Source organism: Tasmannia lanceolata, unplaced genomic scaffold, assembly GCF_043159265.1.
Source record: "Tasmannia lanceolata isolate RefF3 unplaced genomic scaffold, GAP_Taslan_0.1 ptg000048l, whole genome shotgun sequence".
Taxonomy (NCBI): Eukaryota; Viridiplantae; Streptophyta; class Magnoliopsida; order Canellales; family Winteraceae; genus Tasmannia; species Tasmannia lanceolata.
The window spans coordinates 770554-797154 of record NW_027518725.1 but is presented as its reverse complement, the minus strand read 5'-3'; the positions used below and the strand labels follow the sequence as shown (position 1 = coordinate 797154).

Below are 26601 nucleotides of genomic sequence, written 5' to 3'. Positions count from 1 at the left end.
CAGAGGAAGCACAAGTTGTTATGTTTTTTTTGTTTGATACACGACCCATATTTATAGAATAAAACCCATATTCTCCCACGTTTCCTCTTTCTATTTAAACTCCACCGCTAATCTAACTAGAATTAGACTTCCCAACTTAACATAACTCTTGGCATGTTTCCTAATAGAAGGAGGACTAAGAAACCAAAAGGAAAATAAGAAACCGCCCATCACAAAACCGGTTGTGGATAAGTCTCCTCTCTGATAAAACCGACTTAACAAGAATTTCTGATTGTGGGGAAGTCTCTTTTATTTGAATTTCTGATTGGCTGATATTGACTAACAAGAATTTGTTATCGTAACAGTAGAGAGCAAAATTCCAGAAAAGTTTGGATATGAGATGATTCTAGAAAATAAGAAACCGCCCATCACAGTAGATGATTCTAAACCGTCAACAAAAAAAAAATTCTAGAAAAGTTTTTCTTTCGAAGAAAAAACAATCCCTAGACCCAAACATGCCTTTAGGTTACTTTATTTACACCTATTTTCCATGAAATGATTTTTCAAAAATTGAGAAAATTGCAAACCTACTATAGGCCCTAGAATTGTTTTCCATGCAATATTATTTTCCATGGAAACTTTATGCCATAAATTTCCCAATCCCCCCCCCCCCCTAAATCCAAACACCCCCTTAAAAAATTTCAAACTCTATAATATGCCTATGTTAAAGAGACATATTTCTTGTGGCTAAGATCCATCCAACTGGGCTGATTGACACAATTTTCTTCAATACTTAATAAGTGTAAAAAGAGAGTAGCATTGATAAAAATACATAATTAATTAAAAACAAAATTAGCATCACACAAAATAAAATAAAATACGATAATTACACCAATTTTCGACACACATGAACCTTTTTTTTTAAATGGCAGAAGTATATTATGAAAGGGAAGGGGACCGAGATGGACCGCACCCAAAATTACACGGAAAGAAAAAGAAAAAAGAAACAAAATAACAAAAAACAGCATAATCAACTACGGAGGGAGAAAATCGAACCACTCCAACTCCAAACGGTCAACCCCACTTCTAGCCAACCCATCCGCCTCCCCATTAGCACTCACCTATTTATAATTTCATTTTAATTAGCTGATGAATTTTTGAGCGTCCCCATCCATGCCGGAGGAAGCATCCTTGTCTGCTCGTTCAATGTCTTAAATAATGGCGGTAACATCTTATACATGCCTGCCACCTCATTCATACCACCACCCGCAATCTCACCACCATTGCCATTTGTCCAAACACTAATCTTTGGTTGTAATCCTTGTATAGCCCCAGCATTAATCTTCGCGATCTCTTGAAATAATCCCCCATTGATCATCAAGCAATCCCTCAAACTGGCGTAATTTCCGTCCAAGGCTTTTAGCAATGTGTTAACATAGACGCCTTGTGCCTGCGCAAGTGCCACTAGTCCCTCTGCCTCCTTTTGCTTGGCGTAAAGCTCCCCTAAAGCCGCTTGTTGACGAGCGAAGAGGGCTGCCTCTGAGGCCACTCGCCGGCCGTCGGCCTCTTTCTCCTTCTCCTAGAGCATTGCCTCAGCAGCCTTTTGTTTCTTATAGAGCTCCCAATTTGCCTCTTGCACCTGTTATTTTTTGTTTTGAAAAAAACCAAAAGATTAAGGGGGTATTTTGATACAGGCAAAAAGGGGGGCGTATATTGAAATAAAGTTTTTTAAAGCAAATAATATTTACAAGAAGAATGCTAAACTGAAGGGTGTGCTTACAAAAACCCAACTACAAGGGCGCCTCCATTGGACCATCTCACCAAACTGCATTTATTATTCATTTAATTTTATATTTTTTGGCCATTATAAATTCACTTTCATAGATGGTCCAATGGGGGCACCCTTGCAGGTGGTTTTTGCAAAGGGCACCCTTCAGTTTATCATTCCTCTATTGACAAATATAACATTAAGGCCTATTTTGAGGCCATTATCTATACTATCTACTTATACTTCTATACTTCACATAAATCAAAACTCTTACCTTTTAGAGAGAAATTATATGGTGTTGGGCCTTACAACAATAAGGCCCTTGTACGGTGGAGGTACCATCCTTGATATTTAATCCAACATATTTAATCCAACAGCAGCTTCTTAAAAATTGAGCTGCTGATATTTGCACTACGGAGTTTTAACAATTGCGTGCATATACTCAGCTTCTCTTTTGAGAGCTTTTTTGTTTGTTGTTTTGGAAACTGTATTAACTTTTTATTGCTGTTTAAAAGATAAAATATAAGCTGGGTTTGTGTAATTATCAGAACATGGTAGTGCCAACATCAGTAGCCTTCAAAAATTCCTAGGTATCTTAGTTATTCTTAAAAAGCTTTGGGAAAAAAAGGAATAAAAAGGTAAGAGGGGTGGTTGGGTAGAATACGGGGTGGAAATATCATTTCCCTAATGCCCCAGTATGGATTGCGGGAAGTTTTTGAAAAAGTTTAGAAGGTAAAAATAATTCTAAAATTTGTCACTTTTTTTTAAACACACACAAAAGATAACTTGAACTAGAGCTGCAACTCAGGTCGGGCGGGTCGGGTTTTGAAGAACCCAACCCTACCCGAGAAATATCTCTCGGGTCGGGTCGGGTTTTTTTCCGGAAAACCCAAAATTCCCAAACCCGGCCCTACCCATGATAAATCTCGGGTCGGGTTTTTTTACGTTGACGCAATTTTTTAAGGAAAACTCTTGTTTGGCAAGGCAACTCAACTCATAAGAAGTAGAAAAACTCCAACATGGCAAACTAATAACTAGTCCAAAGAGAATAAATTGATGCATTACCAAGTGAAAATGATTATACTTATATGAGATAAACAACAAACTATTTAGTGCATTAACTATTTAGTTGAAACTTGAAGCCCTAGAGCTAAAGGAGAGAAACAAACAGAAGATGGAAAGAGTCCCTGTGATTGCGTGCGTGCGTGAGTTTCACTTTTAAGTTTTCACTTTTAAAGTAACAAAGTTTTAGAAGAAAAAAAACATACTATAACTTAAGTAACTCGGGTCGGGTCGGATCGGGCCCCTTCAAACCCGGCTCAACCCGAGATTCATGCGGGCTTTTGGATCATACACCCAGCTCGACCCGAGAAACGGTCGAGCCGAGAAACATGAACCCAACCCAAGCTAATTTTGGGTCGGGTCAATGCGGGTCGGGTTTTACCCAACCCAAGTTGCAGCCCTAACTTGAACCTACCCTATTCTACTTTTAGTGAGAGGGACATTCAATTTATGATAATAACCCTCTAAATTAACCACAATCATATTATTTCCCTCTAAATATTGGAAAGAAACAACTTTCCAAGAAAATACATTTCATCAGAAATGTTTTCCTCGCAATCCTTATAGAGCCTAATTTTATTCTTAAGCAAGGCCTAGGTTGGGAACAAGGGAAAACAAAAGGGCTTGGAATATCATTTTTCAATGATAAGATAACAAAATCATACATACCCTGGTCTCATACTCAACACTAGCCTTACTAAGTAACTCAGCTTTGAGCTTCTCTGTCCGAGTTAAAGCATTCCTCCTCTCCACCTCCCTCTGCAACTCAGCCTCTCTAATCGCCACCGCCTTTGCCGCTTCAACCTCCGCCATCTGTGTCTGTTGGGACCACGAAGCCTTCTTCGTCGCCAACTCAGCATTTGCCTTTGCCACATCAACATCCCCCTCGTTCTCAAAAATCTTCACCTCGGCCTTCACCTTAATCTCCTCCTCCTTCCCCTCCCCTTGCCTTTTCGTCGAGAAAATCTTTGTCTCCGCATCGATCTTCGCCGCATTTTGCGTGGTCTGCCCCCCCCTTAGCTTAGACCCAATCTCCCCTTTCATCCTAGCCTCGGCCACATCCACCTTGGCTTGGTTCGCAGCTTCCACCTGGGTCTTTTGCCCCAAGTACGAAAAGTACTCATGGCCTTGAACATCCACAAGTTGCTTGACATTCGCGTTATAAATCAACAACCCAAATTGGTTCAATTCAAGTTGAACCTTCTCAAACACTTCTTGTTTAAAATCTTTGGTGCCTCTGAAGATTTCCCCCATTGTCATGGATGCGGCTAGGACGCGGGTCTCTCCTTCGATTACGCCTTGAACGAGCTCTTTGACGTGGTGGGATAGCTTGTCGTGGGACGACATGAGTTTGGCATATTTGAGAAGGCTATCGAAGTCGTCTCCTCGTGGGCCGATGGTGAAGACGACGGGGAGGAGGAAGGGGAGCTTCTCGGCACTCTTTGCTTGGACATTGAATGTGTAGTTTATGGGGAGATATCGAATACGGTGTAGGATTGGCCAGGGAGGATCCCTGCTTTCTTGGCTAGTTTGATATCCTTAATTTTGTAACCAGTGATTACTAAGTACTTAGTTGCTTTGGCAACTTTGTACCACCACAATATGGTTAGAAAATGTGTGTGTGTGTGTGTGTGTGTGAGAGAGAGAGAGAGAGAGAGAGAGAGAGAGAGAGAGAGAGAGAGAGAGAGAGAGAGAGAGAGATGTGAAGAACGAGAAGAGGTGAGGGGATTATAAAGGAGGGAAGAAGGGGGTTTCGTTCTCTTCGTAGAATGAGAGAGTAGAATGTTTATGTAGAGGTTGCTTGTGTGGTGGGTAAATTGAATGGGAAATGATATTTTTTTTTATTATACCTAGTATACAATCTTTTAAAGGCTCTGTGGCTTTCAAAAGCCATTTCAAAACAAAAAATGAAATGATATGAGCATGACCAGGTTTTGATATTTGCACTAACTCATCTCGTTTTTCATTATTTAAAGAGCTGTCAAAGGTGATTACAGTTCCCAAAAATCTTTCACAAAGCCAATTAAAAAAGAAAAGACAAGCTGGGTTTGTGCAGTTATTAAAAAATGGTCGTGATATCCTTTCCCAACAAAAAAAAGGGCGGCCAGTGCACGAGACTCCCGCCATTGCAGGGTCTGGGGAGGGCTAGATGTACGCACCCATACTCCTGCTTTGCAGAGAGGCTGTTTCCTTGACTCGAACCCGTGACCACCAGGTCATAATGGAGCAAACTTACCGTTGCCCCAAGGCTCGCCCTCTATATCATTTCCCAACAAAAAATAAGTTGGAAAATGCATAATTTTCAAGAGAACAGATATAGAAGGCAGTGCAAGTGCTGTGAAAGGGATGGAAGTATTATTTCTGCCTGTATTGTTTTTGGGGATTTGCTTGAGACCATCGAAGGCATTTTGCGGGCTGGCTGTTGCATGACAGAGCAGCTACATATCAGATTTTGTCTTATTCGTTTAATTCATTTGAGGTGGCTGCTCTTAAGCAACAGCCAGCCCGCCAAATGCTTTGTGCAATGGAAACTAGCAAATCTCTTTTTAATATACTTATGCTCAAATCTGTTAAAGGCACTCTAGCTTTCAAATTTCAAAAGCTGCTAATTGTCTATTTTAAAAAAGTCAAAACAAAAAAGGTAAAAAACGCATAATTTTAGAAGGTAGCCCAAATGCTTGGAAAGGGGTGGGTACTATTTCCGCTTGTATGTCCTAGTCCATTATTTTTTATTTTTGCCGAGTGAGTAATAACTGGAAAGAGAGAAAAGAAAAGAGTGAACAACAATGTAGAGATGGCCAAACCCAAACAGACTCACCAACCCAAAGTAAGAGGAAAATTCCTGAAAGAATCCCTATACTTTACAAGAGGAGCGAATAAAGAAAATGGTGTTCATACTTCCTATTTATGATAACATTGGCTCAGCTTTCTCATGAACCAAATAAGGTTTATTTCCAAACAGGGATTCTCTAGGAAATTTCATGGATGGTCAGGCTTACTTTTAAGCAGATTTTGTCTTATTCATTTAATTCAACTGAGGTGATTGTTCTCTCTTGCTAAAGTGATCCATGATAGGGATGGACATGGTTCTGGTCCAACTTGAGGAACCGAACCGAACTAGTGACTTTGGTTCGGTTCGATTCTGTAACAAATATAAGTGGTTCAGTTGTTTGGGAACCGATTGCAATTAGTTCGGTTCTGGGTTTAGGATCCTGGAACCGAGAACCGAGAGTGATGACATCCCCCCAACGGATAAAATCACCCTCCTCCCCATAACGGTTCCGTGAGAATGGTTTACTACTACTTGAGGATAAATTCACCCCCCTTTAATATTTTTCTTTGCCTTTTAAATTTTAATCTTAACATTTTTGGTTGCCTTTTAAACTTAACGCTAGAAAGTAGAAACCCTAGTTTTCCCGACTCTTGCCTTGCAGTTGCGACTCTCGCTGTTTCCACTCTCCACTCTCGCTCGAAATCCTCTCGGCTCTCGTCGTCTCCAACCTCCGGTATTCTCTCTCTCTCTCTCTCTCTCTCTCTCTCTCTCTCTCTCCAATGTTGAGCATCAGTATACAGCATGCATTAAACTTTGATGGGCCAATCTTCAGCTTCATTTCTATAGTATGATAACTGAGCCCATGCATTCCATTAATTCATCCAATAAATGGGAAAAAATTTATAATATAAAGGTTGGGTAAACCCATAACTGAACCAATCAAGTTCGATTCTCGTTCGCTTCAGTTCCAAAGATAAGTGGTTCGGTTCTAGTTCCAAATTCTAGGAACCGATTGCAATCGGTTTGGTTCTAGCTATACCCCAGAACCGAACCGAACCGAACCAAACCATGTCCACCGATTCCATCATATGGCTTTCCATGAAATTGCCTAGCAAATCCCTCCAAAGTAATAAGATATTAATTTTTGTCTTATTCATATAATTCATCTCTTTCTTTTACACTTTCCTTATTAGTTGTGGACAAGGTTTTAAATTTCAATTTCAGGGTAATTTCGGTCCTCACCGAAACCGAAATTTTAGCTAAAATCTTGAAATTCCGACTGAAATTAGGTAGAGGTGCTCGAAATGTCGTTTTCTTGGGCCAAAATTTTGCCCGAAATTACCTAAATTTACGTAATTTCGGCTGAAATTTTGTAAAGGAATAAAAAATTAATATTTTATCAAGAATTTCACTGAAGAACACACCTATTTTCCATGAAATGATTTTTCAAAAATTAAATAGTTTACTTGTATTTTAGGAAAATTGCAAACCTACTATAGACCCTAGAATTGTTTGCCATGTAATATTATTTTTGCCGTAGAAACTTTATCCCCATAAATCCAAACACCCTCTTAAAAAATTTCACACTCTATAGTGTCCCTATGTTAAAGATGTATATTTCTTGTGGCTTGTGGCTAAGATCAATCCAACTGGGCTGATTGACACAATTTTCTTCAAAACTTAATAAGCGTAAAAAGAGTTACATTGTTAAAAATACATAATTAATTAAAAACAAAAGCATCACACAAAATAAAATAAAATACGATAATTACACCTATTTTCAACACACATGAACCTATTTATAATTTCATTTTATTTAGCTGATGAATTTTCGAGCGTCCCCATCCATGTCGGAGGCAGCATCCCCGTCTGCTCGTGCAAGGTCTTAAATAGTGGCGGTAACATCTTATACACACCCGCGACCTCCTTCATGCCTCTGCGGCCACTCGGCGGGCTTCGGCCTCCTTCTCCCTCTGATAGAGCTCTGCCTCTGCAGCCTTTTGCTTCCTGTAGAGCTCCCAATTTGCCTCTTGCACCTGGCTTCGGCCTCCTTCTCCCTCTGATAGAGCTCTGCCCTCTGCAATGGCCGCTAGCAGATCCCTATTTTAATCCTATACATAAAGCAAAGGGAAATGATATCAGCAATGGACGCTACAGATCCCTATTTTAATCCTATACCAATCTCCGTTGTGAGTAGATTCGAAGTCTAAGTGTGAACAGCTGCAGGGTCGCAATCCATTTGGGTCATTGCTAGAATTAGGGCCTCTACTAATCCAGAAAACACATCACCAGTTCACCCCAGTTTTGCCAGGAGCAGATCTGAACCTAAGGGCCCAAGAATAACTGTCATTTGAGCATCATCATTGTTCCAAAACAAGTGAACTCTTTCTTTTGAGCCTCACCACCGGCTATAACTACCAATCATCCATCCTCTAATGTTCACAATGAAAAGCACAAGAAACCCTTTTTTCCCATTAGTCTTGAACATAGTTGCCAGAGTAGGAAGAGAGTTCCGGTAAGCATGGAGTTTAGAAAAGAGAAAATGAAGGAAGTGAAAATCTCTAAAGAAAGTACAGAGAATGTCATTAAAAAAAATGCAGAGAGGAAACATTATTGAAAGTCAACATGAAATATGTAATAAGCCTCAATGAAAGCAATAAGTACTTTTTGCCATGAGGGTTCAAGACTGGTACGGGAAGAGAGGAAAGCCTTAAAAAAAGCCTCGATGAAAGCGAACAAGAAGGGTAACAAAAGAGTAGGATTAAATTAGGTTTCGGTTCATGTGGGTAATGATTATAAGAGTAAAGAAAACTCTGCGACTAATTAGAATTACAAGTTTTAGGGTTTATAGGTTCATATGTTTTAGTCATATAGATTTAATGTTAGGTATTTAGAAAAATATTCGTATACGTTTAATTTGACTTTTAAGATGAGTTTTTAAATTTTGTATATGTGTTTCTTAAATATGCTCCTTAAGTTACCATAGTGACTCTTTTAAGAAAAAATAATATCCTAGTTAGGAAGCAAACTCTTGATTAAGAGGAAGCACGTTGGAAACGTGAGCGAAGTGCGCTTCCTTTAAATTTGGGAAGCGAGAAAAACTTTGCTTCCAAAGTGAGCTTCCCATTCAACAAGAAAGTTTCTGATAACTATGGTGTTGAATACCTATCTCGCCGTTGAAGGATAGTGATGTTCCAGAAAAGCAAGGTTGATTAATGGATCCAACAAATAGAAGAGAAATTGCAGGAAATAAATAACTTAATCAAAGAATCATGAGACAAATATACCAAAATCACTCTAGTATGTTCTAGGTTTCACACCTAGAGACAAGGCATCACACACCTGATAAAGCTTCACACTTCCAACCGCTAGTTATTGTAGAAAATTACTTTCAAAGGATTCATTCATCATCCATTCAAAAATATATATGTCTCTCTTTTAAGAGATGTGAGGTTTTAATAGTTACATAACTACTTGGGACTCTATTTAACAGAGAGACTCACATATGAAAATGGGTGTTTTTGGTAGGATATAACTAACTATTGGTGACCCTCTCTTTAAATGAGACTAACACATCGCAATGGGTGGTTATGGAAGGACATAACTACTTGGAGCTCTCTCCTTAAAAGAGACTGAAAGATGGCACCCCATAAGTGTCTCAATACAAGATTACAAACTTACAAAATAAATAAACACAACAAAATATATAAAAAAAGAAATGATTTTGATGGTCCCTCATCATTCGAACTATTTCCCAAGACAAAAAAGATGGATTTGATTCAAGACAATTATGGGTTGACATGTGTTAGTCTCTCTTTTAAAGAGAGTCACAATTAGATATGTCCTACAAAAACCACCATTTGTCATGTGGCATTCTCTATTTTAAAGAGAGTCCCAAGTAGTTATCCAAGTAGTTATGTTCTACTAAAACCACATATTGCCATGTGCCATTCTCTCTTTCAAAGGAGGAATTCCTAGGTAGTTACCCATGTAGTTGTCTCCTACCAAAACCAGCCATTGCTATGCATTATTCTCTCTTTAAAAAAAAAAAAAAAAAAAAAAAAAGAGTCCCAAGTAGTTATGCAACTACTTAAACCTCCCATATCTTAAAAGAGAAAGCCGTGTACATTTTTTTAAGGATGATGGAATGAATATAGAATTTCGTGTGAAAATCTTACTTTCTTCCAGGGTGTGAGTGTGTGACTCTTTGCAAATTCATTGGTGTGAAATCAATGGCTCTTTGGTGTAAGATAAAGGATTTCTGCATGAAGCAATGTATTTCTCAATCACTTCTCTCCTCTTTCATGAATCTTTCATTTCAAACTCACAATTTGGTCAAAATTTCATGAAGAAGGTGAAAGGAAACAAGAATCAACAATGTAAGGAAAAAATACAATACGAAAAGAAAAGAAGACAAGATCAAGGGGGGAGGAAATCAAACATCTCCAACCCCAACTTCCCAACGCCATCCCTAGCATCAAACATCTACAATACGAAAAGCTTGTCTGCCACATTGATGGCGGATCTCTAATGTGTTTGAATATAATAGACGATCCATGCACCCGATCTAAAATCTTGTCAAAGAAATGGGCAAATCTCCATGGAGGGACTACCGATCCACAAAGCCACCGAATGACGTTCTTCGAATCTCCCTCCACTATCACCTTATCCAACCATTCTTTGTGCAAACATTTTGTACCCTGATAGATGGCTCTAACCTTCGCCTAAGGAGTCTTCATGTATATTTGCACATGCCTCTGCTATTCATACTTCCACACAATCACAATGGATCATTTATTCCAGATCTACAGACATATGACGAGTACGCATGATGTTTCTCTTTCCTGTTCTCCTATTTCTTGTGAGGTTTAGCTTCCATATGGATCATTTTGCATGTCTCCTGGGAAATAGATCTATCAACATCCCTCTTCAATGTTGTTTTTCTTTGTGATTCATTTTCTTACTTTTCCTTCTACTATGATATTGATTAGTTTCCTCACAAAATAAGTAAATTGTAGTGTTAATTTTTGTAGTGTTAATTTTATCCTTCTTATCACAACTTTCAGAGCGTAAAAGAGGGGATGATGATTTGTGGTGGTCGTGAGGATAACAGGCTCTATTTGCTGGATGCGAAGAACATTTGTCCAACAACCCATCTTTTAGAGTTAGTTGATCTCACTAGTTAGGTGTACCCATCGCATTGTCGCCTTGAATACATTTGGTAAATTGAAGCTGCTATTTCTGAATAAATTTTCTTTGAATAATAAGTCACAATTATGTTGTGAGACATCATTTTTATTAGACCATTGTAGAAGTACTTATTCTCCTAGTATCAATAAAAGTTTACACCATGTTTTTTGATTCACTCCACCTTAGTTTAATCTTCGAATTTATAACTATAACAAATGCAATTCATCTCGCCACTTCTTGTGCACATGTCCATGAAAAATCCTTCTTTTCTGCAAAAAAAAAAAAAAAAAAAAAAAACACAATGTACTCAACTCTTTGATACACTTTAAATTCCATAAACACGTCAATAACTTCAAAATAACTTAAACACAACACTTTAAATTCCATAAACAAGTCAATAACTTCAAAATAACTTAAACACAACACTTTAAATTCCATAAACAAGTCAATAACTTCAAAATAACTTAAACACAACACAAAAGAAACCAGAAATATCAATTTTTCTGAAGTGATTTGAATGTCGAAAGCAAATATGTGTGTGCCAGCAGGCCCAGCACTACAAGACAAGCAAATAGAATCCATTCGCTGAGTATTGATGACGTGAGGGTTTATGAGCAAAATCTCATTTCTGTGGAAATTGTCTCCCTGCATATGGAGATTCGTGAGGGGTTTACGAGCAAACTCTCATTTATGCCATGACAATGTGATCGGGCTTGTTGATCCAAATGGGGACAACAAGTCTGGCTCATTTCGATAGATTCTTCCTAGATTGGATGATCCTAGCCCCTTGATCCATGAGACTGCTTTTAGGTTGCACTAAGAACTAACCCATTGATTATTAGTCATTATCCTATGAATGGGATGTCTGTAGGGCCATGTCAGCCAACCCATGATGTGCTTCAAGGTCAACAACCTTTATTGGATATGCATATTCCCTTGCCGGTCCAAAAAATTGATTTTTAGGAATTTCTGTTTTTTCTTGCTTTTCAGTGGGTCTAACTCCCTTGACTCGACCGTGTCAAACCAAGGCTGAGTTTTGGCAGGCATCTGGGTTGTAAAATACTGGTTCTAACTGATGTTCTGCACTGAGATGTGACTTCTTGGGAATCCCTAGCATTCATAGCAAGTAAGATTTTTGGTTATTTGTTGGTTTTTAAGATAAGATGGTGTGCTGCCCTCATGTACTTTTGTGACTCCTTGGGCATTCCAAGTATTTGTACCTGGAGGCTTTTTTGTATTAGTTTTGTAGATATGGAAGTAAGGTGGTATGTCCTCTTTGTACTCTTTTATCATTTCAATAAAATTTAAGGTGCCGGCCTAGGTTCCTAGATATATTGTGGGTTAAAAAACTACTATTCTGCTGCCAAATCTAAGTTTGTAGACTTAGAAAATATAATTTTGATCTACTCAAAAAACCATTTGACAGTGGCTTATGAGTAAGATTTTTCTTGAAAAAGCCACTAAAAAATGGGTTCGTACACAATTTATAGAGAAAGTTTAGTGACTTTGTTTGGTTCACTTCTAGATATAATATTCGCCTGTCTTCAACTCATCTTTAAGATGTTGACTCTCAAGTATCACCAAAATAGGTTTGCATTATCGTAAATTTTACCTTTTTGAGATTATTTTGTGAACAACCAAATTCCTGAATGTTACTCGTAAAATATACTTTCTTCTTGATGTGATGTTTGACGATGCAGATAATCTTGGGATCATCATCAGCACCTCGTCAACAAATTTTAGCTGAGATGGGATATGAGTTCACAATCATGGTTTGTTCGCAGGCACTTGATCCTTTATTTCTTATTTTAGGAGGTTAATTCATTTCATGCTTCAGGCTGCAGACATAGATGAGAAAGGTATTCGAAGGGAAAACCCGGAAGAATTGGTAATGACTCTGGCTGAGGCAAAGGTGAGCCTATTCTTATTTGCATATTTTGTTAAACTTCTTGATTGATTGTCAAGATCTCGCAATGATTTGGTAAACCTGTCTTGTAAGCGGAGAGTTCTTAGATCACAATGCTTTAGCTTATAGCTTGATTGATTGTCCGACACAACAATCTCTAAAAATCTCGAAACGGGGACACGCCTGTATGCATATTTACATATAAAATTACTAATTACTAATCATAATTTGCCATAAAATAAATATGGTATTCATTTAACAAACTAATAAATCTTAGGATTAAATAACTATAAGCCTCAAACAAACATGAGGTAATCAAATAACAGTGCATTCATCAATCTAATCTAGGTATCTTCAGTTTCCTATATGCATCGAGAAAGAGAGACCAATAGGATACAATGAATGTAATATGGGAAGTGTTTGTTTAGAGAGACTTCAAATATTGTGTTTATCTCCTCTTTTATCATTCTTTTATTTTATTATTAACTCTTTGTTTACCTCTTCTTTAACTAATATTTATTGTGTCCTAAACTTAAAACACTAAACAAACACTTCCAATATAGGGATTTTTCGTATGGATAAGTTAGAGAGGAATTTTTTTTGGGTTTGTTGAATCAGAATAACTGAATAACTGCTAAGTGCCAACCCTCATTCATGCTTGCTTCAGGTGCAACATAAACCACCTGAGGCAGATGAGCACTATATTGTGTCCTTATAGAATGATTTGTATGCTTGACCTGTAAGTCCTTAAGCTAGTGTGTTTAGAAGTTCGTAACAGTTTCTGACCAACATGGGTGTAAAATTTTAAAATTGAATGCCTGCACTTATAAACATAATTGAATGCATGTAGTTCTATGCCATAATATACTTGCTTTTCACACAGATAATTAATGTCAACATATCACTCTAAACCAAAAATAAATAAGCTCTTTTAGTCTTGCATTGCACACATTCCAATTTGAAGAGCTTTCATTCTGTTCTTTTGCAACTTAAGTGATATTTAAGGGCTTCTAATATTCAAATTGGACTTGGCCATCAACTTGTTTTTCTCATGCATCAGGGAGTCCCTAATTAGACCAATGGAATTTTGTTTGATATAATAACAAATTCAAAATGCTTCCGAATTGCTCTCATAATTTATTTTATAATTAATATTACAATTCATCTTTGTTCAGTAATAGCTTAATCTTTCAATAAAATACTCGTTGTATCAATAGATATTTCTCATCTGAGTTGATGGTTGAATCAAACATCTTTTTATAATATCAGACAATAGTTTTTGTTGATTAAGCCCGTTGAATTAAAAGATTGAAAGGTCAGATTTAGTATTTTTTCAGACAATTGAAAGATAGTTTCTATACTGATTATAAGACTAATGGAAAGCAATATTAAGATGATAGTTTTGGCGAAGGGATCTTGTATGATGGCATAATCCCTTGTTTTCCATCAATTTCCTTACCAGTTTGATTTTTAGATGTTTATTTATCTTATGGCTATATTAGGTGAAACATTCTTACGTCTATTTCTTAGTCTTCATTGCTAATAATGGTTGCAGTTTCAGTTTTTCCTTTCAGTACTGGTAGTTTGTCTTAAATACTGCATTATGAGGGGTTTGGTTTCCAATTTCTTACTTAAATTAAATGGAGATTTCTTCAGGCAGATGCCATCATGTCGAAGCTCCAACATATTGATTTCCAGAAGGATGATGAACCAACAGTCCTAATTACTGCTGACCAAGTATATATTAATCCCTTCTTGTTGATATTTCCTATTCTATATTTGCATTAGTGTTGGACGTGCATATTTTACGTGACAATCAAATAAAACATGATCATCATTTTTCGTTGTTTGGAATTTATGTATGTGTTTTGGAATGCTCTTGGATTCTGGACATTTTGTTGAAGAATTTTCCTCTTGATATAAATAATATGGCGTACCTGTTTACTGATTTCTGTGAAAAACAGAAAGAATAGATGATTAGTATAACCTTTTCGATGCGGCGAGTTGAGGCACGGACTAGGTCGCTCTCTTTAAGGTGATTTTGCGCCTCTGCGGAAAAGCTTCCGGTGCAACAGATTCGAACGCAATCACCCCCAGGATACAACAGCCCGACGCACCGTCGCTATCTATCTGAAGTACACGATCAGATAAATCTGAACCAAACAACGAACACTCCGAATGCCCAGAAAATGGAATAAAACAGAGATGAAATAAAATAACAGAACAGTCTGAAATATAGAGAGAAACTCGGTTCTGTCAACAACAGAAAGAAAGAGAAGCACTGTATTATCATAGATAACAGAGTGCTAGAAAGCAGAGAAGATGTGTGTTTTTTTTTAAAAAAAAACGTTGGTGTGCTTCTGTTTTTATAGCAAAAACGTGTCTGTAGAAGACACCTTTTAAAAACAGTAAAGACACAACGTTAAAACATTAAACGCATCCTTTAAACGTATGTTTTAAACGTTATTAAAGATGTATCTAACGGTCAGATTTAGGAAGAATTAAATAGACGTGACTTTTGGGATAAAATAGAAAAGATACGATTATGTTTACAATAAACATGACTCTTGGTGTTTAAAATAAACACAACTCTTGGTGATTAAAAAATAATAATCTCGTTTAGGAAAAACCCAAAACCCAAAGCCCAACCCAACCCACACGCACACGCCCCGACCCCCGCGCGCGTGTGTGTGTTTATTTGTTTTTGGTTCTCTTTGTAAAATCCCCAAGGCAAACAAATTGAATGCCCTTGAAAGGCTCAAGCCTTAGCTCAACATTCCCTCTTATATGGATGGGAGAATTTTTCTCAACTTCCCATCTTGAACTAAACTTTTGAGAAATAAGAGAGCACACTCCAAAGGTTTTTAGTGGGAAAAGTACAAGAGAAAGAATCAATTTGAAAATTTCAAATTTTGGGTGGGAAATCCAAAAGCAAAAAAGAATCTTTTTCAAAAGCAAATGTTTCTTTCATTTTTAGTATTTAAAATACTAACACATTTTGCATTAGTATTGCAACACTTGCTCATTTATTGCAATATTGTTGCAATATATCCACCATCCATATGCACCTTAAATATGTTAAATATGTTTATATTTATGGATTTGCTAGGCAATTTCGTGGCTTACGTTTGCAGGAGAGAACAGCCACCTCAGATAAATAAGACAAAATCTGCTGAAAAGTGATCCTGTGTGGCTGTTCTCTCCTGCAAAGGTGAGCCGCAAAAAGGCTTTCCGCGAAATTGCCTAGCAAATCCCTTATATTTATGGATTGACGTATGGATGTATGTATTTCATAATGTCCATTACATAACTATTTTTAACTCATATTAATATTGTATATGGATTGACGTATGGATGTATGTATTTCATAATGCCCATTACATAATTATTTTTTGACTTACGTTAATATTATACAATAAATTGTAATTTAAAAATGTATCTGCTGACCTAGATATCTAGATACTTGTATAGGAGGATGTATTGAGTGCCGATACTGGGATTGCGTACGTCATTACTGGTTACTTCTGTTTTATGAACTAACTACCATGCCTCGAATTTATGCTGTTCTTGGCGAATTATCTATCATGCTTCTTGTTTGTTAGAGTTGCAAATTTGCAATTTAAATTTTGTGCATGTAAATCTTATAGATGCTATAATTATTATATTGTTGATTCCTTTTTTCGATGCTAAATGCAGTAACAGTTTTAAAGTTTTATGTGTATATACCTTGTGCCGTGTCCTCGTATGAGATACCCATGCATGCCCATATCCATGTACTAGATTTCAGAAGAAAAAAGATCGAGTTGTACCTTCACACTTTTATCTGTGCTCTTGTCATATTGTTTTGTATCCAAGGCATTGACATGTATTGAAGGCTTTGTATTTTGACAAAACTTTATGATCAATATTTTCCAATGATACTAGGACCCGCATTGGATCCTTTTATTGTTTTTATAGTTTATGTTATCCACGCGGATGCCTTTATTCTTGCACTGGATGGGCGTATTGGATCCTCTGCATTTCTTTTATCTCTTTTTAACTCATTTCTTTAGAAAATCTCAAGGTTGCATTCTTACGAATTGAAAACACTAAGTTTTAGTCACCCATGTCAGATGGTATGGCTTAGTTTGTGTATTTATTGTCTCTTGAGCATATCATGTGACCACCTAAACAATTTATATTCCATTCACGAATGTTGTTTGAGAAATGAAGAAAATTCGTCAAGGGAGAAAGAGGAATATGAAGGGACAAGTTGATCCCATAGTTAAGAGAGGGGAGGAAATCAAGGAACAAGCTAAAGCATGCCAATAGTTCCAATGACTAAATCCACCCTATCCACACCCTCTCTAGCTAGTATATCGTCGGTTTGTTAGCACTATGAGGCATATGGTCAAAATGCGGCTAGATGTCTCTAGTCAAGTCCCTGGTGGGTCCCAGGTTGCCATAGGAACTACCATCAAAATCAAGCTTTTAGGCATCGGGTGAAGAAGGCTTCCATTTAGCAATAACTCTATCCATAGAGGTATGACTCCAAGAAATATCCTTCCACTTGCAATGTAAATCACCCATAAAGAGTCCCAACATTTTTTCTTCTTAAAGGCCCACTCATTGACAAAGGCTTTGATGTCCCCAAATTAAAGCAGCTACTTTCTACTGGATGAAAAACGGTCCACAATTTTCCTCTGTTTGCCTACAAGGAGTACAGATTTGAAGAATTTTCCTCTGTTTGCCTACAAAGAGTACAGATTTGAAGACCTAAGTGACTTCCTTCTGTGCATGTCACAAATATTTAAACTACTGTCTACCATAGTCCACGTAGACCCTTCTGTCATAGGCATAGATAAAGAGCACCATGCTTATGAGTTATGAAAGAGAAGACAGTGAACCAAATTGGAAACAGAACAGAAAAAAGCAGGTTAACTGTAAGGGCACACCATTACTTTACCAGATCTACACTCTTCTATACTTTTCAATCACATACGAAGAGCAAAAAGAGAATTGATCTCCTCATCCTTGAGATTCCTCCTAATGATATGTTTGTGACTTGAACCAACAATCCATTCGAATCATCTAGTTGTGCTATAGCCTCATGTTTTCTTGGGGTGACTTGAGCTTATTTACTCACACATCTCAACACTGAATTTCTTTAAATTCAAGGTGGTGGTCTATGAAGGGATAATCAGAGAAAAACCATCGAACGAGGAGGAAGCACGCCAATTCATCAAAGGTTTGTTTAGTGGGGTTTCTCTCTTCCATTAAAGAAGGCTTATATCTGTATGGTGGTCTATGTCTTTATTGAAACTCTGACTTGGTTTGCAGGCTATTCTGTGGGGCATGCAGTGACAGTGGGATCCGTGTTTGTTACCAAATTTTGTTCGAGTAAAAAAAAACTTGGTGATTTTATAAATGATTGGGCTTTGGATTTGGTTGGTTACATTAAGTTGATTCAGGCGAGTTTCGAGCTGATTAGCGAATTTTTGAATGTTGTTTGCAGTTTTCTTTTGAACTGCTTGTAGGAGCCTTTTTTTAATATATTTAAGAGTAAAAATCGTTGTACAGAAGATTGCAAGTTTGTGGGTACACCCAGAGTCAATATTTTTTTCTAGTGAAAGAGTTAATTTTTTTTTCATTTCTTTTCTCTATTATGCTAGAGGTGTCACTTGTGCTTCATTAGAACTCTGTAACCAAAAACAAAATAATGGTAAGTCATTTTATTAGGAAAGAATTATCATTTCTGTTAATGCCCTTTACTACATGGAAAATGTTATGGTTGTCAGTGAAATCGTCAATATAACTTCTATATAGTGAAATAATAACTAAAGATGTCTAGAATGTTTCCTCCAATTCCTCAATTCATACAATAAGACAAACTGTTGCTCGGAAAAAAAAGAAGACAAACTTAGACCATTTATGATCACAAAAGCCTTGACATCATATTTTGGGATTTGCTAGGCAATTTCGCGGCCGACTTTTGCATGAGAGAACAACCACACACTTGTTCCCTTTTCAGCAGATTTTGTTTTTAATCATATGATTCATCTGAGGTGGCTGTTCTCTCATGCCAAAGTCTGCTGCCAAATAGCTTTCCACAAAATTACCTAGCAAATCCCTTATATATTTTTTAATTAAGATTCAAGTTTAATCATAAAAACTTTCCATGGTCTGGAGGAACCACATGATTTGTACCATAAGTTGTAGCACGAATACCATAGATCTTATTTACTTCTACTAATTACCATTTTTTCTCGACTTACAATTTTTGTCGTTGTTGATCAATCATATCTCATAATGAGGCCTTTTGTGTATTGTATTATGTTTTGAAGAGATATGACATTGGATGAATCCTTTATGTTGTGCAGATCTATTTCCATGCCATACCAGATGAGGTCATTGAGAACCTGGTAATTATAAAACATCCTTCTGCTCCTTATATATGGTTCTTCTTCTATCCATGACTGATAGCCACTGTTTATTTCTTGCCTAGTTTTGATTGCTTCTTTGTGTTCAGATTGAGGAAGGTGCTGTTCTTAAAGTTGCAGGTGGCTTATTATCCGAACATCCGTTGATGTCACCCTTGATTGAATCATTGGTTAGTTATCTTCACCTCCTCCATCTCCATATGGTTGTTTGGATGTCAATGGGCTTTTCAAAGGCCAGCGGAATTGGGCCTTACGTAAATTTCAAACTTGCTCACTTGGGCTTCTTGTTGTGCCTGGGTTTATAGTTTTGCCAAAATGGTAAGGTGGGGGATTAACTTGGCTTTATAAGCCTGCAACAATTGGGCTTTGTTAGAAGGCCCAATGGGCTATTATCAGAATGTATTTGGTTGTTTATTTGCAATTCAATGGCTGTTGTCCTGCAGGTAGGAACAGCTGATAGCGTGATGGGACTTCCGAAGGCACTCACTGAAAGACTGATTCAGGAGGTTCTCTAACTGCTATGGAGGGGTATAAATGGGCCGGATCGTAATTACCGATTTGGCCCAACAATGAATAGCCCAAATACGGATCCAATTACAAGATAAAGGTGGAACCGATTAGTCAGAAAACTGGGCCCATTGAGACCACTAACTGCGTGCCTGAAGTCCTCTTTCTTGCAGCCCACTCTGGATATTTTCAGGAAAATGTTTAGAATTTAGATTCTATGAATTTACCACTTCACAAAAAAAAAAAAAAGTTTTCTCATTTACTGTTGTTTGCTTCTTTGGTATGTAAGTCAGCTGGGAGGATTGATCTTACAAACTCAGCCTTGCTACATAATAGAAGTATAGAACTGCCTAATTGGGATATGGGCTCCACCCATTCCACTACTATTGTTAGTGACATCATTGATCTGTATCCATCTGGTGGGCCCATTGGATTGGCCATGTTGTGAAGATCGTGTGATCCTAGCCATCCATAGGTTGCATGCGAATGGATGGTTGCTATGGCTAGAACATCATGGCGCGACCACTTGATTGTGGTTCATTGTAACATAAATCCCATTATGTAAGATAAATGACAAAAAAAATCAACAGGGGGCTAGATGAATCAAGGGCCGGGTAATCCGATAAAGGTGTTCTCAATGGCATTTGGTTGGCCTAATGGTTTGATGGTTTTCGTTTGGATCAAGAGATCTAGCCGCATAAACTAGGCAAAAGTGGTGCCCAATAGTGGATGCACCAAAAAGTGGAAAAAACAAAATAAGAGACGTTTGAAAGGGAAATGTTATCAGCACAACCATATTTTGATATTTGCAAAAAACCCAGCTGTGTTTTCTTCTTTAATTGGCTTGTGAGAGCTTTTTAGGAAATGTAATAATCTTCTGACGACCCTTTAAGGGAAATGATAAATGCGGCCAGTCAAATCCATTGAATCCTTTTGACGTGAAGTACATCAGCCCCTCTGTAGTCATTGATACACTTCTGCCGGGTATCCCAAGTGATGAAAAGGGGCACAATTATCATTTTCCCTCTTTAAATACTAAAAGACCAGATGATTTGTGAAATTATCAAAACAAGGTTGATCTTATATCATTTCCCTTTCTATTAGTATTATTTTGTTGCCATTTACTATTCACATGGCAGTCCTTGTCCGGTTGTCCCCGCGAAATTTCCAAATGCAGGCCGTTTTTGTATTGTTGAACTTTTCTCTCAAATGAATAGGAAAAGAAAAGCAGAGTGAATCTTTATTCCTTTCCTTCGACTTGTGTATTAAGTGCATCCAAGTGGAACCTAAAAGAAAGTCTTCTTCTGTTTAGCAGTCAATCATTTCAAAAGTCTCCTTAAATTATTGATAGTGCCCAGGGTAAGCTTGTGCTTTAAATATTAGTTTCTTTACTTAATATTTTAGATGAATGCTTATTGTAGGTTATAAATATGAGATCAAATCCAGGAACAAATCCAAGCCAAATGTTGCTCTAGAATCAGAAGTTGGCGAAATAGTGGAACGGGTGCGTTTTGTCGAATGCAATTTTCATTCTCCGAAAAAACCGCAGAAGCGCCGCTGAAAATGGTTAAAGAACACAACCATTGTTAACAAAACTAAGTCCTAATGTGAAAAATTCAATGTGGCTTGCTATCTGATTGGTCTACTTAGTATAATACTCTTCTCCCTTTAATCATAAAATTTAGTTCTTTAAATATCTTTGGTACCGATCAAAGTCATAAGCCCTAACATTCTTCTAGCAAACAGATTTTTCATAAAATTGAACTGCATGAGACAATATACAATCACATTGAGTAAGAAATTTAGTTCTTTAAATATCTTTGGTACCCATCAAAGTCATAAGCCTAACATTCTCCCTTTAATCATAAAATTTAGTTCTTTAAATATCTTTGGTACCCATCAAAGTCATAAGCCCTAACATTCTTCTGTGCAACTTCTAGCAAACAGATTTTTCATAAAATTCAACTGCATGAGACAATATACAATCACATTGAGTAAGAAAGGAGAAAAAAAAAGAAAAGGATTTTCAATACGTACTTCCATTTACACACTTCCAGGTTCCAAATGAAACCTATCTTGACTTTGATGAAGTACCTTGTTTTTATGGTAGCTGGAATGGTATTGCCACGCCCTTCATTTGGTTATTTCCACCCCTACTCTTTAATTTAAGATCAAATGCTTGTTTGATGGATACCCCCAATTTCTTCATTTTAAACTTGTTTAATTAGTTTTTACATTAGCCACGAGCTGGAAGAGGGTGTGAAATTATGAAAATCCCCTTGACTATTTCTTAAGGGAGCTGATATTTCCGCTCCCCTTTTAGACTAATCCGCTCCAAGTTACTTTTTCACCCTAGCAAATGACAAGAACACCCTTGTGGCATGTTCTGTTATCTTCACATGCCAAATTTGCCCCTGATTGCTTTAAGCAGATGGTCAACGTCAAAAGCCACAAAAACACGCTCCAAGTTACTTTTTCACCCTAGCAAATGACAAGAACACCCTTGTGGCATGTTCTGTTATCTTCACATGCCAAATTTGCCCCTGATTGCTTTAAGCAGATGGTCAACGTCAAAAGCCACAAAAACACGCTGATGCCAAATTTGCCCTTGTTATCTTAGCAATGACTGCATCAACCCGTTTTTGGTGTGGCATCCTATTAGAAAATCTAAAAGAGATCATTATTTCTTTTAGTACATGCCAAATATATTTTCATGCATCAACAAAAATAATATGTTTATTTATTTCCAGTAAAAGACAAAAAAAATCCAAGGGACGAAACTAATCTTAAAAGAACAACTCTTAGATCTCAACTAGCAGCCCATCCCAACTTCTTATCAATCTTTAGCCTACAAGCATGACCAATAGTTACATATTATGGGGCAATCAAAAAATGAATTGGGGATGGTTGCTTCATTTCATTCAAATGCAAGATTGAAAAACTAAATAATTATTCTAACCTGCCACAAAAGTTATGCCTTTACTCACTCTTATAAATGAACAAGGACTATGTATGTTCCATACCTGCAATAACAGATAAAATTTGAGACTACTTTTTTTTTTGGATTGGAAATATGAGCTACTTGAAGACAATGAGGATACCAAATTCTGTGCACACTTATTTGAAGACAATGCAGAGACTTTATACTGGCAAGTGCGACTGTTATGTCCAACGCTTTTGCATACACCACATTTTCGGTTCCTTTCAACAATCTCAAATGCGGAAGGATCACGTCTTGTAGAACTATCGTCTTTTCTTTTCTGTGAACCCATTGGATGCCCTTTGTGAGGATGGACATTAGGTTCATGAATGAAGGGAAATGGAACATCAACAAGTTGAGCAATTTGGATTCGGGCATCTTCCTTTTGGACTAGAGGCATTTGTTGGTATTTTTCATGAAACTCCTTTAGTAGACAATCTATCTGTACACCTTCACTATCCAGTGCACCATCAATGTTAGTAAATGATCTTATGTCAATTCTCCACTGTTGGTGTATGTCATCAAGTTCCAATGTTCCATCTTTCTTAACCTTAATTTTGTGTGCACAACGAAGACCCATTGTATTTGAAAAATGACCTCTGCATGTAGCCACTTGTGTGGCAGATGTGACCAGCTCATATTGCTTAAAAATCTCTCCAAGTGCATGTATGGAAACATGAGTAACAAGTTCTTTAAATAATGGAATATGAAATTTATGTGGAATGCGAACTTTTTCACTACAAAGTCTTGCTTTGAATTCTTGAAATTGATTTTCTATTGCAAGACAAATTTTTCCTTTGACCCCACGAAAGTCGCCAGTCGAAACTTGAAGATATTTCTTGAGCATTGCATGTGCACCTTCTGCCCTTGATGTCACATGATTTCCAAAATGCATATATTTCTCGGTCCATGCATATACAAATTTCTCTTTGAAAGGAAGCCAAGTATTTCTAGGATAGTTGAGAACAAGGAAGCAGGATTCGTACCCAGAGTTGGGGATTCGCGAATCCCCGAATCGCGAATCCGAATCGTGATTCGATTCGAATCCCCGATTCCCAATTTTGGGAACCCCGATTCCCAATTTTGGGAAACCCCGATTCCCACTTTATAGGAACCCCGATTCCCAGGCGATTCCCTGCGAATCCCCAGCGAATCCCAACTCCCCACGACTCTCAGCGATTCCCCGGCGAATCCCCGACGATTCCCCGACGAATCCCCGACGAATCCCCGGCGAATCCCCGTCGACTCTCTGGCAAACCCACGATTCCCGCTTCCCACCATCCCAGGAGCCTTCGATTCCCGCTTTCGAATCCTGCTTTCGATTCCCGCTTTGGCAACCTTGGTTGAGAATGAATACCTTTTCTTTGTATTGGATTTCAAGAAGCTTCCAAGCCGTATCAAATGTTGATTCATCTGGAGACTTTATCAAATATGTCCAAGTTGATAAAAACATGTCCCACTCTTCTTTTTCTTCAAATTGAGACTTACATTTTGAAAGAACATTCTTTTCAATATGCCATACACATAAAAGATGTGTAGTCCTTGGAAAAACAACTTGAATGGCATTTATCAGAGCTAACTCTCTGTCAGACACAATCACCAAAGGATGACCATCAACACCCAAATTTTTTCCAAATCTCTCCAATGCCCACACATAGTCCTCTTCCTCCTCTCTTTGCAGGAAAGCAAAACAAGAATAAAATGAAGTATTGAAACTCGTTACACCAACTATATCAAGTAATGGCATTTTATATCTATTTGTCTTATACGTACAATCCATCAAAAAGACATAAGAATAGCTATTTGTCAAAGCAACCGATAACGGATGTGCAAAGAACAAATGAGTCAAATGACCACTCTTATCATGCTTAAAATCATATATGAAACCACCTTGACCAATATCTTCAAATAAAGCTTGAATAGGTGTACGACCCAATAAGCTCTCATTTCGTATTTTCGCCTTTGCATTATACAAAGTTCTAGCAATTGCTTGAAGATTTTGATTACTTTGCCGAAGTGAAGTAAGTATTTGTCGTGGTGGAATACTGGCTATTGTCATCTCTTTGATTTGCTCAATCTCTTCTTTAGAAAACCGGCGACAAGAGGGATGTCCTGACATATCACTTGAAGATACATGATTATGCGAAATATTTTTAAGCACCACCCACCAAATTCCATCAACTCGCCTCTTTCCCCAAATTTCAAAAGGACAATTAATAAGCCGAGATGCCGTTGTTCTTTTCCCTCCACCCATTATTTTCCCTTGAGATACCGGTTTTCTACGCCGATACTTCCCTCCTCTATCACAACCAATAATGACATAACGATCTCCTTTAGATTTTCTAATACATGTTGCATATCCTTGAAGTAAGACCATGTCGCGAATATTAGCAATAAGTTCTTCGCGATTTGAGAAAGTTTTTGTTGATAAGGTAAACAATATGTTAGACTCAACATTGTTTGCTTGATTGTTTATCTCCACCTCTCCATCATCTACATCTGAAGGATTAGATGGATGATAGACTTCTGCAATTTGTTCTAAGCTATTAGTGCTAACGAGCTCGATGATCTCGGTGAGCTCCGAAATTCCTTCCGTTGAAAAACTTTGCTCCATTTTTGTTAGACCAAATTAGAAAATCAGAAGGACGAACATGGCGAGATAGAGAGGGCGAAGGACAAACATGGTAGTTTATGTGCTCTGCTCATGAAAGCCATGGCCCATCAAAATAAAATCACAATATATAATCATTCTCAGTATAAGTTATCTCTACAAGCTTTCATGGTCAGAAATACATATAAATAAATATTAAAAAGAAATACATATAAATAAACACACATCGAGAAGGAGAAAAAAATGAGGAAGAGACGGATTAAAGAAATCAGTGAAGCAAAAATAGGAATTTCCATGAAAAAAGAAGAATCAGTTTTAGATGAATACCATTTTTGCTGCAACTCCTCAATCCCCAAAACAATGAAATTAGGGTTTTTGCCAAAGCAACGCTTTTATACCCGAGATTTTACATGATAAGCACTTCCCTCAATAGGTATTTGGTTAATCTAAACCGTTCATTTGCTGGTCCCACCGAAGATAGTTCATATTGGAAAACAGGTACCTGCTTAAAGCACTTCCCTCAATAGGCATCCTAACCGTTTGATATGCACTGCCCTCAATACGTTTTTGTGGCTTATGACTTTGACCATATGCTTAAAGCAATCAGGGCAAATTTGGCATGTGAAGATAACAGAACATGCCACAAGGGTGTTCTTGTCATTTGCTAGGGTGAAAAAGAAACTTGGAGCGGATTAGTCTAAAAGGGGAGCGGAAATATCAGCTCCCTTTCTTAATATGGCAGTTGACAAATGATATCTTGACTTTGACCAACTACCTTGAATTCATGAACCTGCTGTTGCCACTCCTTCATTTGGCCATTTCCACCTCTTCTCTTTATTTTATACTCACAAGTGCTTGTTTGATAGATACACCCCATGTAATTTCAGTTTCGGGTTAATTTCGGTCCTCACTGAAACCAAAATTTCAGCCGAAATTCGGTATAGGGCCTCGAAATGTCGGTTTTTTTGGCCGAAATTGCTGAAATTTCGTCTGAAATTTGTTAAAGGATTAAAATATTAATATTTTATCTGAAATTTAGGCAAATTTTGGCGAAATTACTGAAATTTTCCGAAATTTGGTACATTTCGCCAAGTTTGGATTTTGGACATTTCGGTTTCGGTCTTGGCTGAAAATTTAAAACCTTGATCAAAACTATTGGCTGTGAAATTAAAAAAATAGCCCTTGACTCTTTCTTAATACCCCCACTCATTTCATTCTTGTTTGACCCAATGGATTTGGTTAGCTTCAACATAGCTTGTTAAGATTCTTATTTCCACAAGAGTATTAAGAGAAGAATAATATGAAAACATGAAGGTCACCCATTAGACAATTATGTTGTAGGGTCCACCAATTGGGCATTGTGATTAACCTTGGAAGGAGCTCATAATTGATACCTTTCCTAAACT

The 26601-nt window shown here is 37.4% G+C and overlaps 1 protein-coding gene and 1 pseudogene across 1 annotated transcript; one reads left to right on the top strand and one right to left on the bottom strand.

The window, feature by feature from the left end:
• Nucleotides 1-800: 800 nt before the first annotated feature.
• On the bottom strand, nt 801-4404 carry LOC143864336 (flotillin-like protein 4 pseudogene; annotated as a pseudogene).
• A 3260-nt stretch (nt 4405-7664) lies between these two features.
• LOC143864381 (uncharacterized) lies at nt 7665-19612 on the top strand. The gene is made up of 9 exons (XM_077375311.1): nt 7665-7683; nt 12465-12544; nt 12610-12684; nt 14335-14415; nt 17836-17905; nt 17998-18093; nt 19027-19079; nt 19187-19267; nt 19541-19612. Exons 1-9 carry the CDS (start codon nt 7665-7667, stop codon nt 19610-19612), a joined length of 627 nt encoding a protein of 208 aa, XP_077231426.1.
• Nucleotides 19613-26601: the final 6989 nt, after the last annotated feature.